At 31.4% G+C, this 12,591-nt stretch overlaps 1 protein-coding gene across 7 annotated transcripts in view; it reads left to right on the top strand.

The window, feature by feature from the left end:
• LOC138315203 (MORN repeat-containing protein 1-like) overlaps positions 1–11,816 on the top strand; it is a 41,739-nt gene extending 29,923 nt beyond the window's left edge. For 4 of the 7 annotated variants that reach the window (XM_069256032.1, XM_069256030.1, XM_069256025.1 and 1 more), the window contains 5 exons: positions 608–817; positions 1,340–1,405; positions 3,438–3,494; positions 4,559–4,688; positions 7,746–11,816. In XM_069256032.1, the coding sequence (XP_069112133.1) occupies positions 608–817; positions 1,340–1,405; positions 3,438–3,494; positions 4,559–4,688; positions 7,746–7,830 (548 nt within the window). In that variant the 3' untranslated portion in view covers positions 7,831–11,816. Of the gene's footprint in view, positions 1–607; positions 818–1,339; positions 1,406–2,342; positions 2,391–3,437; positions 3,495–4,558; positions 4,689–6,222; positions 6,256–7,745 lie in introns of all 7 variants that reach the window. The other 3 variants (XM_069256028.1, XM_069256026.1, XM_069256029.1) reach the window with 3 other exon arrangements.
• The last annotated feature ends 775 nt before the right edge of the window (positions 11,817–12,591 follow it).

The following is a 12,591-nucleotide window of genomic DNA, read 5'->3' as shown; positions in this document are numbered from 1 at the left end:
TGAGTGGGTAGATTACATGTTTCTGTAGATTTAGCTGCATGTCGTAAAGAACCAATACACGCAATATATTATAGATTTCTGTTTGTATTCACTCGCATGGTGTTTATAGTGTAGAACCTGGTGATTCTACCCTCACTTAGAAAATGTATATTCAAAACTACAGGGGATTAATAAAAATCTTACAAATTTTCAGAATATTTAAGATATTTTGATAATGTAACTACTGTAAATGTACTTCTTTTTGGGCAAATCAAATTTTAGCGCAAAATTAATTTTGAACAGGTCCACATAATGATGAATTTGCACAACCACCATAACATCCTTGATACTCAAGGGGTCACTGTCACTGCCATTGTCATAGCGAAACTGATAGTAATCCCTGAAATAGTGAGGATGTCACTATAATGGCTGTACATGTTTAAACAATATACACAAAATTTGAAAAATACAAGTAGTTCAATCATATTTCAGCACAACAATGGTTGAGAGAGCCGGAATAAGCCTATCACTAAAATATGTACATTTACAGTATAAGATGCATATTTTATGTCATACAAATGCTCACATTTTTCTCGGGTTCTAATCACAAGCTTTTTCATGTTTACAGAGGGTGTTGTCGAGGAGAAAACGGAGGTAACAGAGGAGAAAGAAACAGTAACACTCCCTCCACCAGTCCCAAACCACCGATGTGAGTATGGCGTCAGTGAATGGGATAATCTACAACTAGCACCAGCACCACCTATGTATAGACCCTTCGTCGCCATGGAGGAAGCAGCCCATGGAAAGTTTTCAAGAGCAAAATCAAAAGCCAAAATAGGTAAGATATAAGATTATAAAATGGATGATGATTGATATATTCTGTCGTTAACAGTTGGATTTTGGAGTTTGCAGCAAATTCATTAATGCTGAAATGCTTTATTTCCAGGAAAAAGTTTGGCAATGTTTAAATGTGTATCATAATAAGATATGTAAATTTGTTGTTTTGTGTGCATGATTTAATAAACAATTGATATTTGTTTTGAATTAATGCAGCAGATCTGTGTGGCTTAAACATAGTGCTAAATACTGTCTCTCAGCTTATGGAGCATGTTTCTTTAGCTCAGTTGGTAGAGATGTATGTTGGTTTATCACGTTGTAGACTTGGGTTTAATTCCTGGTCGGCAATCAACAAGAATGTGTATTTTCCCTGTTTTTCTTCAGCGATGGTGGAAATTTATGGAGTGATGGCATGGTCCATTTTTTTCTCAGAACAAATATATTTGAATTTTTATTTGATACTCAATTGTTAACAGTAAATCTATACCATAATTCAAATTTTCGATCTGATCTGACATTTCAGTTAGAAAATTCAGTACAGTGGCTGGTTCGATCACAGCGCCCCAAGTTGCTCAAACTTCAACCTTACGTAGGTGGCGCTGAATGTAGTCATGTGATCTATTGTCAGGGTGTTGTGACAAGCCCTTTAATGTTTTAATGACATAACCTTTGTCCGTTCATAATATTTTAATGTTGTTGTAGCACTTTCACAATTTATTATTGCACCATATTTGAGCCATTCCCTGAGAGCATCATGATTCTTCTAGATTTCCGTTATTATTCTTAATTATCTTGGGATAATCTAGCTGTCAAAGAAAAGTCATTGCAGGAATTTCTGTTTAAAATCAGAAAGAAAATTAAACAGTCAATGGGATTACAACATTTTGATATGAAACAAAGTCGGTCATATTGATATCTCTATCCCATTTTTGAGCTATCAGAGTTACTTCCCTTTATTTTGATCTGAAGCATCGGGGTAAAACATTCATTCTGGATGGCATTCAGACCTCATATCTTTAAAGCAGAGCATGATTAGCATCATCCTTAATTTTAGATTAATTAACTTCAAACAACAGGAAACCTTTATATTTAGAATAATTCATGTACTTTAACAAATTTCAGGAGCAGCACATTTGCTTAATGTTTAAAAAAATGTAATACTCAAAACTCCAAAAACATGTAAATTTTATATAACCTTCAGAGCCAGATAAAAAAAATTTCAAAATTACTCAAATTTGATATTCCTGTTTTTAGTAAAAATTGAGGAATTTTGTCACATGAAAATGACACTTTGACAGTCTTGCTCTCAAACTGTTACACTGGTCACTTTTGTGTACTGTGTACAGTATTGTTTTATGTTTAGAAACATTATGTTTCTTTCTGTCATTTGTTAGAATGTGGCTGCATGTTTTTTTATTCATGTTATACTCTGTGGAATTCTGTATACTCACCGCTAATGCACCAGCGTTTAGTATGTACATTGTATATATATACATGTCGCATCTTTGTTTTTGTTTGTGGAACAGAACCTTTGACTCGCAGACCTTCGTACAATTCAACAAGAATGACAACTTGTAAGATTCTGTCTTTACAGTCCTCAGGGGGGAAAGTCTATCAATTTTGCAATAACTAAACCCTCCCTATGTACATCCTCTGGTATTCCCAGCACCAGAGATGACAACTGACGCCTCCCTCTGTACTTCCTATGATTGTGTAACACAAACCTATTGTTTTGGATAATTTTTGTCCTTAATTAACACATATCCCTCAAGATATGCACATAATTTCTGCCTTGTAACACAAGCTAAATTATTGATGATTTGCACTATATTAGTGACCATTTTCCTGTCTCCCCTTGAGTGGTCGTTATAGACAGGTTTGACAATTTGACTGTAATATTGAATTTATTGTTTATCTATTCTTTGTTCAATAGAAATGAATGTTTAGCTGATGTTGAAATGAACACACTCATACACCATTAATTAATAAACAATAATAATTGTGTTTCCATACTAATAAGGTGCATGCCATATGTTTAATTATAAATGGTTCTACTAATTTTGATTAATGAGGTTAATCATTTGAATGTTTAATTCTGATATATATTGTTTTGGGTGTCTGGCAAATTAATGCGAGTGATTTTACTAATCAATGTGAGGATGCTGGCCTTAATCCTAATAATTAACCTAATTCACCCCTGAACACACATTTAGGAACTTCTAAACTTGACCAGTCCATTATGAATTTTCAGGGGTGAATGAGCTTATTTAATTCTGGTTTGGTGATACTTACATATTAGAAATAAATACTATAGAAAATTAATAAGGAATGAAGAATTTAGAATGGTCAATCCCAAATGTCGTAGAATTAATATATTGTAGACATTCTAATACATTGCAGTCAGATGTCACACATTGTAGTATATAAAATATATATATAACGCACCAAAAATTCTATAGACATAACAATCCTATATTATTCAGTAGATAATTAATGTAGATATAGATTAATTGTAGTTTATACTTTTAACGGTATAGTTATAATTAACATAACCACTATGATTCACACTGACACTTAACAAATATACATAAGTAAGTCACATGTCAACCTTTTACTTTCAGTTGACAGATACAGGAAGCAGAAAGAGAAGGAAAGACTTGAAAAATATGCCAAAACAGGTAATTTGTTACTTATTGTATACATACATACTTTAGCGGCAACTTAATTTAGCCTTTTCTTGCCTAATGACTTTTCACAACAATTAATTTTCAATTTAAGACCTACATAGTTTTGCTGTTTCTGTGTTTGAAACATTGTCATGATGATTACTTTTTGTAACTTTTTTTCGTATGTCAACGAAAAATATCATTGTACTCAAAAAGAGGCGATGTAAATAAACCTATGTACAGTATAACCTGTCAAAACCGGCCTTGTCTAATCAGGATCCCTGTCTATTCCGGAGTAACTATCAGGCATTTCCCTTCTTATTAAAAATTATGATAATAAAAACCTGTAAAATCCAAAAACTTGCCAATACCAGCTATATATGTTGGTCCCAATGACATGTACATTGGTTCAACAAATTATTCATAAGCAAACAATTCAACCTCTATAAATAGAGGAGATATATTTTACATCCAAGAGATCCGGATCATCATTTCAAGATTCTTTATTACATTCTTTATTTTGAGGTAGATAGGCTCTATAAGCAGAAATCAAATCACCTCACTGATTGCATCCTTAATATTCTGGAGGTTACTATCACTGTCGTGATATCCATACTTGGAATATTTCATAGCAAAACAGTTCAGGAGGAAAAAAGCACAGTCAACCACAGTTTACTATTACTGATTCTTTTGATGTACATCAAAGGACCAAACAACATGTTTTGCCTGCTGTTGCACACAGGGCCTTCAGTTTTGCTGTACCATAATGTTATAATGACAGTGATAGTAACCTGTAGAGTATCGAGGATGCAGTGATAGATGTTTGAAAAGAAAAACTTTAATTTTAGTTTACTCTTGTTTTTCTACAACAATCTGATTTGAGCTTGTAATTGTGAGATTTTTTTTTACTGAAATATTCCAAGGGTGGATATAATGACAGTGATAGTAACCTCTAGAGTATCGAGTATGCAGTGATAGATGTTAGAAAAGAAAAAAACTTTAATTTCATTTTACCCCCATTTTCTTGACAACAATCTTATTTGAGCTTTTAATTGTGAGAATTTGTTTTATTGTAGGAGAGTACGTACTAATGGTACACGATGTAACACAGCCACCAGCAATGGACCGAGTACTAGAACCAGCATTTCACATGCTCAAACTCAAACGTCCCAAACGGGAACCAGTCAAAAAGGAGAAAGGACCAAAGTATGTATACCTTAATATCTGGCTCTTTATAGGCATTTACAATGTTGGTTGTGGATATAGTATACATTTTTTGTATCAAAATTCATGTACAGTTTGTAGATATTTACAAGATTGGTTGTGGGTATATAATTTCTGTTTAGTCAAAATTTTGGTGGTGGATATATGAATTACCTATTCATTATCAATAATTTGTTTAAATTATACCATCTTTGCAAATAATAGATTATCTGCCCTTGCAGGTAGGTATCGATTGTAACGTGATTATGTAGTGAGCAAAAAATCTCACATTTTTCTCTGAAAAATATGTTGGCGTGTTTGCATGTCCACACATGATATCTGCAAGGGCAGATAACTCTGAAATATTGAAATATAGAACTGTAATAATCATTCAAAATGTATATAGGCATTATTTGTTTTCCCAATATTTATGCCAAACAAAATTTTATACTTTTACATTGATGTCTATACATGATTTATTCTATATTCTAGATTGAAATGTCATTCAGTTTATTGATTGCTACGTTTTGATTTTTTGCTGATGTTTAAGCTTATAATTATATAGATGTGATTGGAAAGTGTGTAAAGTTTTATGCTTTGGTTTTGTGGAGAAGCATATGTGTTTGCTTTAAATGTAAAAAAAAAATTGATTCATGATCAATTTTTAATTAAGCTATTTTCAACAGTTGATAGATATAAATCTTTATACAAATATCCAATAGTTCTATTGTTATATCAAATCTTGCTCTAGGAAGAATAAAGATTTACAAATTGATATTTAATATTTCTATGAAAATATTAATTCTTTATGAAAATACATAAATCAATATTTAATAATATGTTTGTTATAAATTATACATAAGGAAATATGTTCCTAAGCATGAATTTTAGTCACCTTTATATCTATAGGCTACAAATATTTACACACATAATTTTTTTTATTTTTTTTTATATTTTTTTTTATTGAACTTTGTAAAAATCGAAAATACACTAGATAAATTCTTATCATCAATTTGGAGATTAAGATAGAACACCTTAATTATGGTTGGCAGAATAATTAAGCGTGACAATTAGTTCCTCTGGTAGAAAATAAATACCAGTAGAAGAATTTTACAACTTAGATTGCTTTTGAACACCATTCAGATTTTGTCTTGTTTTGCATTTTGTATGTCATGGTCTTGCATCACAAAACAGTTCTAGATCAGATGCATGTGTCAGATTTTAACCATGCAAACAAAAATACAAAATTACAAAAATCGAAAATGGTATGGAATTTAACGAAACTTTCAATATAACAAAAAAGAAATGGAATTTAGCCAAATTATCAATCTGACAAAAAATATGAAATTTAACCAAACTTAGCCAAACTGTCAATCTGACAAAAAATATGGAATGTAGCTAAACCATCAACGTGACAAAAAATATGGAATTTAGCCAAACTTTTAATTTATTACTATAAAAGCGTTTTGTGGTAGTAAAAGGCCTTGTAATAAATTGCTTTTGTTATGATTTGTTGTTGATGACTTTCTGTCACCAGAAAAGGTTACAGTCACGTGTGATGACCCTGGAGGTAACGGATGATAGTTATAGTAACTAGTACATGCTTAGCATGCCGTACTGCAATAGGCTTTAGATTTATCTGTATGCAAAACCCAGCCATTCACGGTGAAATGTCACATATAGGTAGTGTAAATGCTGACCAGCTCTTAATTGTACTGTTTGAAATCTTCAGAAGAAAATATCTTGCATTTGACTTGATCTTTCTTAAATTTTGTAGAGCAACTATTTCTTGCTTCTTGCTTTATTCAAAAAGAAATTTTGTGAAAAATTAAAGGTTAATTTGGGTTCTAAAATCTAAACCTTTGATATTTCTTTGGATCAAATGGAAAAAAAAATCTGATGTTTTATCTTCTGACAATCCTTTCTTTATTGTGCATACTCAATTCAAGGGAAATAACTCTTGCATGTTTCGTGTGTCACTTATGAAAAAAAAAACAAGCAAAATTCTTTATGATATTGAGATTTTATTTAATAACTGTTATAAAGTTAGCGACCTTGCATATTCACAGCATGCAAGCTTTTTGTTGATCATAATCTGTTTGGCTAATTTAAATGAGGAAATTAATTATTAGTTTGTGGTAAGATATACAAACCTATGTTATGATGATTACCCCAAGCATGTTGATCGAATTTCAGGTTCCATTGTAGATTAGATCTGACGTGTTGCTATTGATTTGATTGCTCGCTTGGTATTCTGCTTATTTTTGTACCTTTGCAGAAATGATTTGTTTTTGCATTTGCTTTTAATTCATAAAAAAAATCTTAACAAAGAAAACGTCTAGGTTTTCTTGTTACATTATTGAAAGAATTGTTCATTTCTTATTTAAAGATCCCTGCATATTAATATACAAAAATTTCTTATATGAAATGTACGTAATGCCTAGAAATAATTAGGAATTTTCTCAAATAGTGTATTCACAGTAGGTGTAATTTGTCTAGATGTTAAATTGATATGTTTTTTTTAATCTGTCTGTCTCTCATATTGTTAGATATCTACACGTCAAATGATTTTCCTCATTTTCCCCAGTATTTGTCTTCAATTCCATACACTAGATAAATTGACAGATTTACTCTTCTGTTATATCTGTCTGTTCATTGACAGGTTCCAGATAATTTATCATACTTAATTGTGATAACTTTTTTCATCATAATGTTATATATTTTTCATCATAATGTTATATATATCTTTATCTATCAGTATATTAACTATTTTTAAAATATTAATTACCTGAATTTCATATATGTTAAAGATGAGATGAGATTGATTGTTACATCAGCTAAAGTAACTTTCAGATAATTAAACACAATATATATTTATCACAAATAGTTATGACCTACTACCGTTAATACTATAATACCTGCTCACAGGGTAGATAACTCTGTATAATGAATTTGAGTCATCTTAACTGCCTATCATGGTCCAATATTTTCATTTTCAGCTTAGGAATATATTTTCCAATGCATAGATAAGTCATTGATAGCCTTCCGCTTCCTTTCCAGGTGGGACACCTCTCGCCATATTGCGGCCGCCATGCAGAGATCCGAATCTATTACAAGTCTTGGAACACCATCACTCACACATTAATGACTGTATACACCATAGTCATCTCCCTTGGACAAATTTATCAGTTATCTCCCTTGGACTATTTATCTGTTGCCATCCTCAAGGATTTATAAGTGAGAAGGATTCGTGACTGTCTCTTTACATTACTGAACACCACGCGAGACGCCTATGAATCGGGAATAAAAACCGTTTTTCTCAACAAATACTTGTCTTATCGAGTCAAACGAAACACCAATGTAAAGTTTATTAAATATCACAACGTTTATAACTTGATTTAAGGACAGAAGATTTAGAGGATATGTCTTAAATTTTCGTTAAAAAATACGACAGCTCATGAAATGACGGCCATCTTCAGAAAGTAAGACGGTAACCCTCGCACCCGCAAGCTACATCAAAGGCTGCGCCGGCGGATATCAAAGGAAATCAGCCGTCGACCAACGTCACGGTCACTGCACAAACACAAAAGCTCCTGCTTTGTACTCCCCCAAAACCCAGTGTGACTTATCCTTCTCATATACGTCCTTGCCGTCCTTGAATATTCAGGATTTCTGTGGAGGTTTTCTGAACTATTGCTGGCATATATATATATAAGTGGTGATATTGATATGTGCAAACTTTATTATGCCAAATAATGTCAAATTATATCAGTATTGTTCAAATACATAACGGACATTAATACATCCAACATGTTTATTCACGGTTGTTTAAACTAAAAGCAATGGATGTCTTCATTTATAAGAGGATATATTTTTAGGTTAATTAAGTATGTTGTTAACATTTTCTTACAGCATTATACAATGTTTCTAAAGCATATGTCATCTACTGTTGCACCTGAAACTGCCAAAGATTGTATGCCTACTGAAAGTTATGATTTCCTTTGATTGAAAAATATTAGAGTTATAGACCTTTGTTATGTATGTTGTATCTTGATTCTGGAGTTGAATTAGCAGTTATATTAATGCTTGCAATACTCTGCAATGTTACTGTTGATCATTTATTGTTTGGGAATGCATTAATTAGTTACTTGAAGACTATTAGGTATCTTAGAAACACATGGCAACTTAACATTTAATGAGTTTGCTGAGCTGTTCATGTTCTTTTTCATTGTTAATTTTTTTTTTTTTTTTTTTAATTTTCGGTACATTCTTGTCATTATTTTCAGGTACATTGATTATTTGATGCTTTTCTATTAAGTTTCTTCCTATCACGAAAACGTTTCACAAACGTATCTGTTACACAGTTTTATTATAACTTTGTATACCTATAGTTTCTTGATACACTTTATTACACAAGGATATGTTACAAAGTCTATATTGTTGATACACTTTATTACACAAGGATATGTTACAAAGTCTATATTGTTTGACACCATTATTGTTATTTCTTTCTGTTGGTTGTTGAGTTTTATTCCAGAATGAAGTGTGAAGTGAAGAAGAAATTGAAAATTATTCAATTTACTTTTTACAGTATTTGTTATTGAGCAGTAACATCAGTCTAACCTAGAGAGGAGCTGGCCTTGAGAGAGCACCAAACTATAAGCCTTGATCTGCTTTGAAATATATGAATTTCACAAATCTATAGAAAAGAAGAGATGCTTAACATGGAAAATGATAAAGAAGTTATGTTTGTACTGTATAATTGTTAAATTTGGCAGGTGTAAATTTTCGTGATTTAATTTTTGGAACTTATTTGTTGGGCTTTATTTTGGCTAATTATCTTTGTAGTATTTATAAGTGTCATGTATGTGACAGCTTGTGCTGTACAAATTCATAACCTTTGAAAAATTCTGCGAAGTATTAAATTTTGCGACTTTGATGTAATCCGGGAATTTAGCAAAATTAAAACACCCGTAAATATTAGCATCTACACAGTATATTTATTCCATATAAACAAAGATTTATATATGGAATTATCTCCCTTGAACTATTGGGCATTTACTACATTATTGTGACTGTACGCTATGTGCATTAATATAACCGTACTTTTAGAAAGGCGATAATTAACAGCATTTTACATCTTAATATTATATAAATTATCAATATGCTGTTTTTTATAAAATTTTATTGAGGCCAAATGTATGATCCAGTTGTGAACGTACAATCACAGGAGTTTTATATAGTATATAGGGGTTATTTAATATATTTATACTAAATAGTATAGGGGGTATTTATATATATATTTATACTATATATTATTCACAGAACGTCATACTGTTGCAGTAGATCTGAATATAAGTTTTTGTATAACTCACCTAATATGTAAATGAAGGGGTGGCGGAGGTATCCAATATCTAATATATTTGAGAGAATACTCTAACAAAGGTAAAATCTAGTAATTTCTACATCTGCTAGTACACACAGGATGTGCATCAGTATAATGTTTCATTTGTGCTGGGGGCAGGGGGAATTTTTAGAAACAGGACGTGCAACATTTTGTTTTTATTAGAGCTGGATGATCTAGTGTACACGATCGTCGTGTTAAATCTTAACCTGAAGGGATTGTTTGTCACCTTAGATATACTCATCATCTAAAATCATTACATCATTTTTTTATGAGGTGAAAAAACAGGAAATAAAAAACCAAATGTCGTAATCTTGTTTTAAACTGCTGCTAATGTATGCCTTAGTATGCCTGATGCCGACCAGGTAAATCGTAACTCGTTAGGCTCGTTTGTCATTCCTTACAGGTAAAAATATACAGTGTCTACATTATCTGAGTGAAACCTATCATGTGCATCCAGCTATGTATGCTAAATATTTAATTATCGAATTCCTCTTTGGGGCAGTTATTTATGAAATGTACAATCGATTCATTACCTACCGAATAAAACGGTGTATTATTAATGATCAATCCTATTGTTCAGCTGTTGTCTAGACAGTTACGAAATGTGGGAGAAAAAAAAATCAAAATTAGTTTTATTATTGTAGGTCCTCTGAAAATGCCGAAAATATAGTTCAAACTGATACTGTTGACACTATTAGCCCACATCTATAGAAGTACTGCACGTTGTGTATATTTTAAAATGAAGGTGTTTAAATACACAACATGTGTTAATGTTATTCAAAAGAATTTTTTTATTATGAGTTTTATTGATTTAAAAGGCATACTCATCCTGGTATTTACATACAAGTTAATGCCTTTAATATAGTTTCATGTGATTATGTGCATTCAAAATTATTTTTTTAATTTGTATTATTTATCAATCAACCCATGTCCTTTGTCACATGAAACTGACAATTGTTAGAATATTGCCTTAGTGAGAAAGTGATAGTGGTAATGTTTAGTTTTATTTTATTCTCAATTGTTTCTTTTTTTTAATTTCAGAACAGCAGTATTTGTCTATGCAAGAAAGAGAATATTAAACTTGATGACACTGGTACATTGTATATCACTTGGTTATGTGATATATTTTATGGAGAGAAAACAGTTATGATAATGAGTACTAGTAGACCGGTATTTTCTAGTATTTCATAAAAGATGTATGTGTGTCAGAAACCAATTTTGGAGTAGTAGATCCATATTTGTAATGACTAGAATGCATCATCTGCTTCATTAATCACTGTTATCCGACTTTCATAGGAGAAACAGTATATATTTATGTCTGACTTTTTATATTAGAGACAAACGTCTTTTGCCTTGTGAAATTTTATTTTCAGTATGTGTTTCACACTTTTAGTTATATGAGAGAGGTCGTTAATGTCTCCTTTGCCTTCAGTTGTATTTTGGAGACAATAACAATTTTACAATGTGTCTCTGGCCTGTTGGCCATGTCTCGACTCTTCACCCATTTATATGTTTGCCATTTTAAGAATCTGTCGCAATACTGCTGTATAAGGTACTGTGTACCAGGTCTAACATAAATGACAATTGCATTGTTACTTTATTTAAAGATCATGACTATTTTATATTGAGCAAAGGGCAAATATTTTTCATATATTTATATTTACATTTTAATAATGAATTTGTCATATTTTTTGCTCAGTTGTGTAGTAAAAAATGCATGTTTATTTCAACTGTGTTTTGTTTGTTATTTCAACATAGACTCTACCATAGCCCTAAAGCATAAATGTAATGATAGAATAAAATGTAAACAAGATTTCCGGTAGCTTAAATTTTCAAACAATCGTTTGTTTTATATGAATGGCACAGCAAACATTACAGAGCTATAAGGTGACATATCAGATCAAGGTTGTTACAATAACTTATTTTAAAAAACTCCTCCCGCATATAAAACCTCTCCTCCCCATCCACTCACCTATTACCTATTTTAATTTTCCAGAGCTTGGGGGTATATTCAGTTGGTTGGTGGTTTTTCTTTGGTAACTTTGGATTTGCTTCATGCTTACCATAAAATCTTAAATAAAATGTATTAAAAAGACCAGAAAATGAAAATAAACTTATCAAGACCATTGGTCTGTTCCAGTATGGACTGCGTGTTTGATTGACATTAATATACGGTAATACATGTATATATCGAATTCATAGCGACTCAAACTTGATCCAGAAACATAAAGGATATTTGTTTACTTACTTTCAATTGATGTGCTATATTTTTAAATTGTTTGATTGCTCATCCATGTCAGCAAATGTGATGATGTTAATACATCTGATCTGAATAGGTATAGTATTTACATATCATTGATTAAACACGAGTCATCTTTCTACTAAAAAGATTTGCTAATCGGTTGAATGAAACCTTGGAAAAGAATGATGTAATAAAATTTACCTGGCTGGCTCGTCAAATAGGTGTGATACGGTTGTCACACAAAACTTTTAGAAATT

This window comes from Argopecten irradians, chromosome 2 (assembly GCF_041381155.1).
Source record: "Argopecten irradians isolate NY chromosome 2, Ai_NY, whole genome shotgun sequence".
In the NCBI taxonomy this organism is placed as follows: domain Eukaryota; kingdom Metazoa; phylum Mollusca; class Bivalvia; order Pectinida; family Pectinidae; genus Argopecten; species Argopecten irradians.
This window is presented reverse-complemented; position numbering and strand designations above follow the sequence as displayed.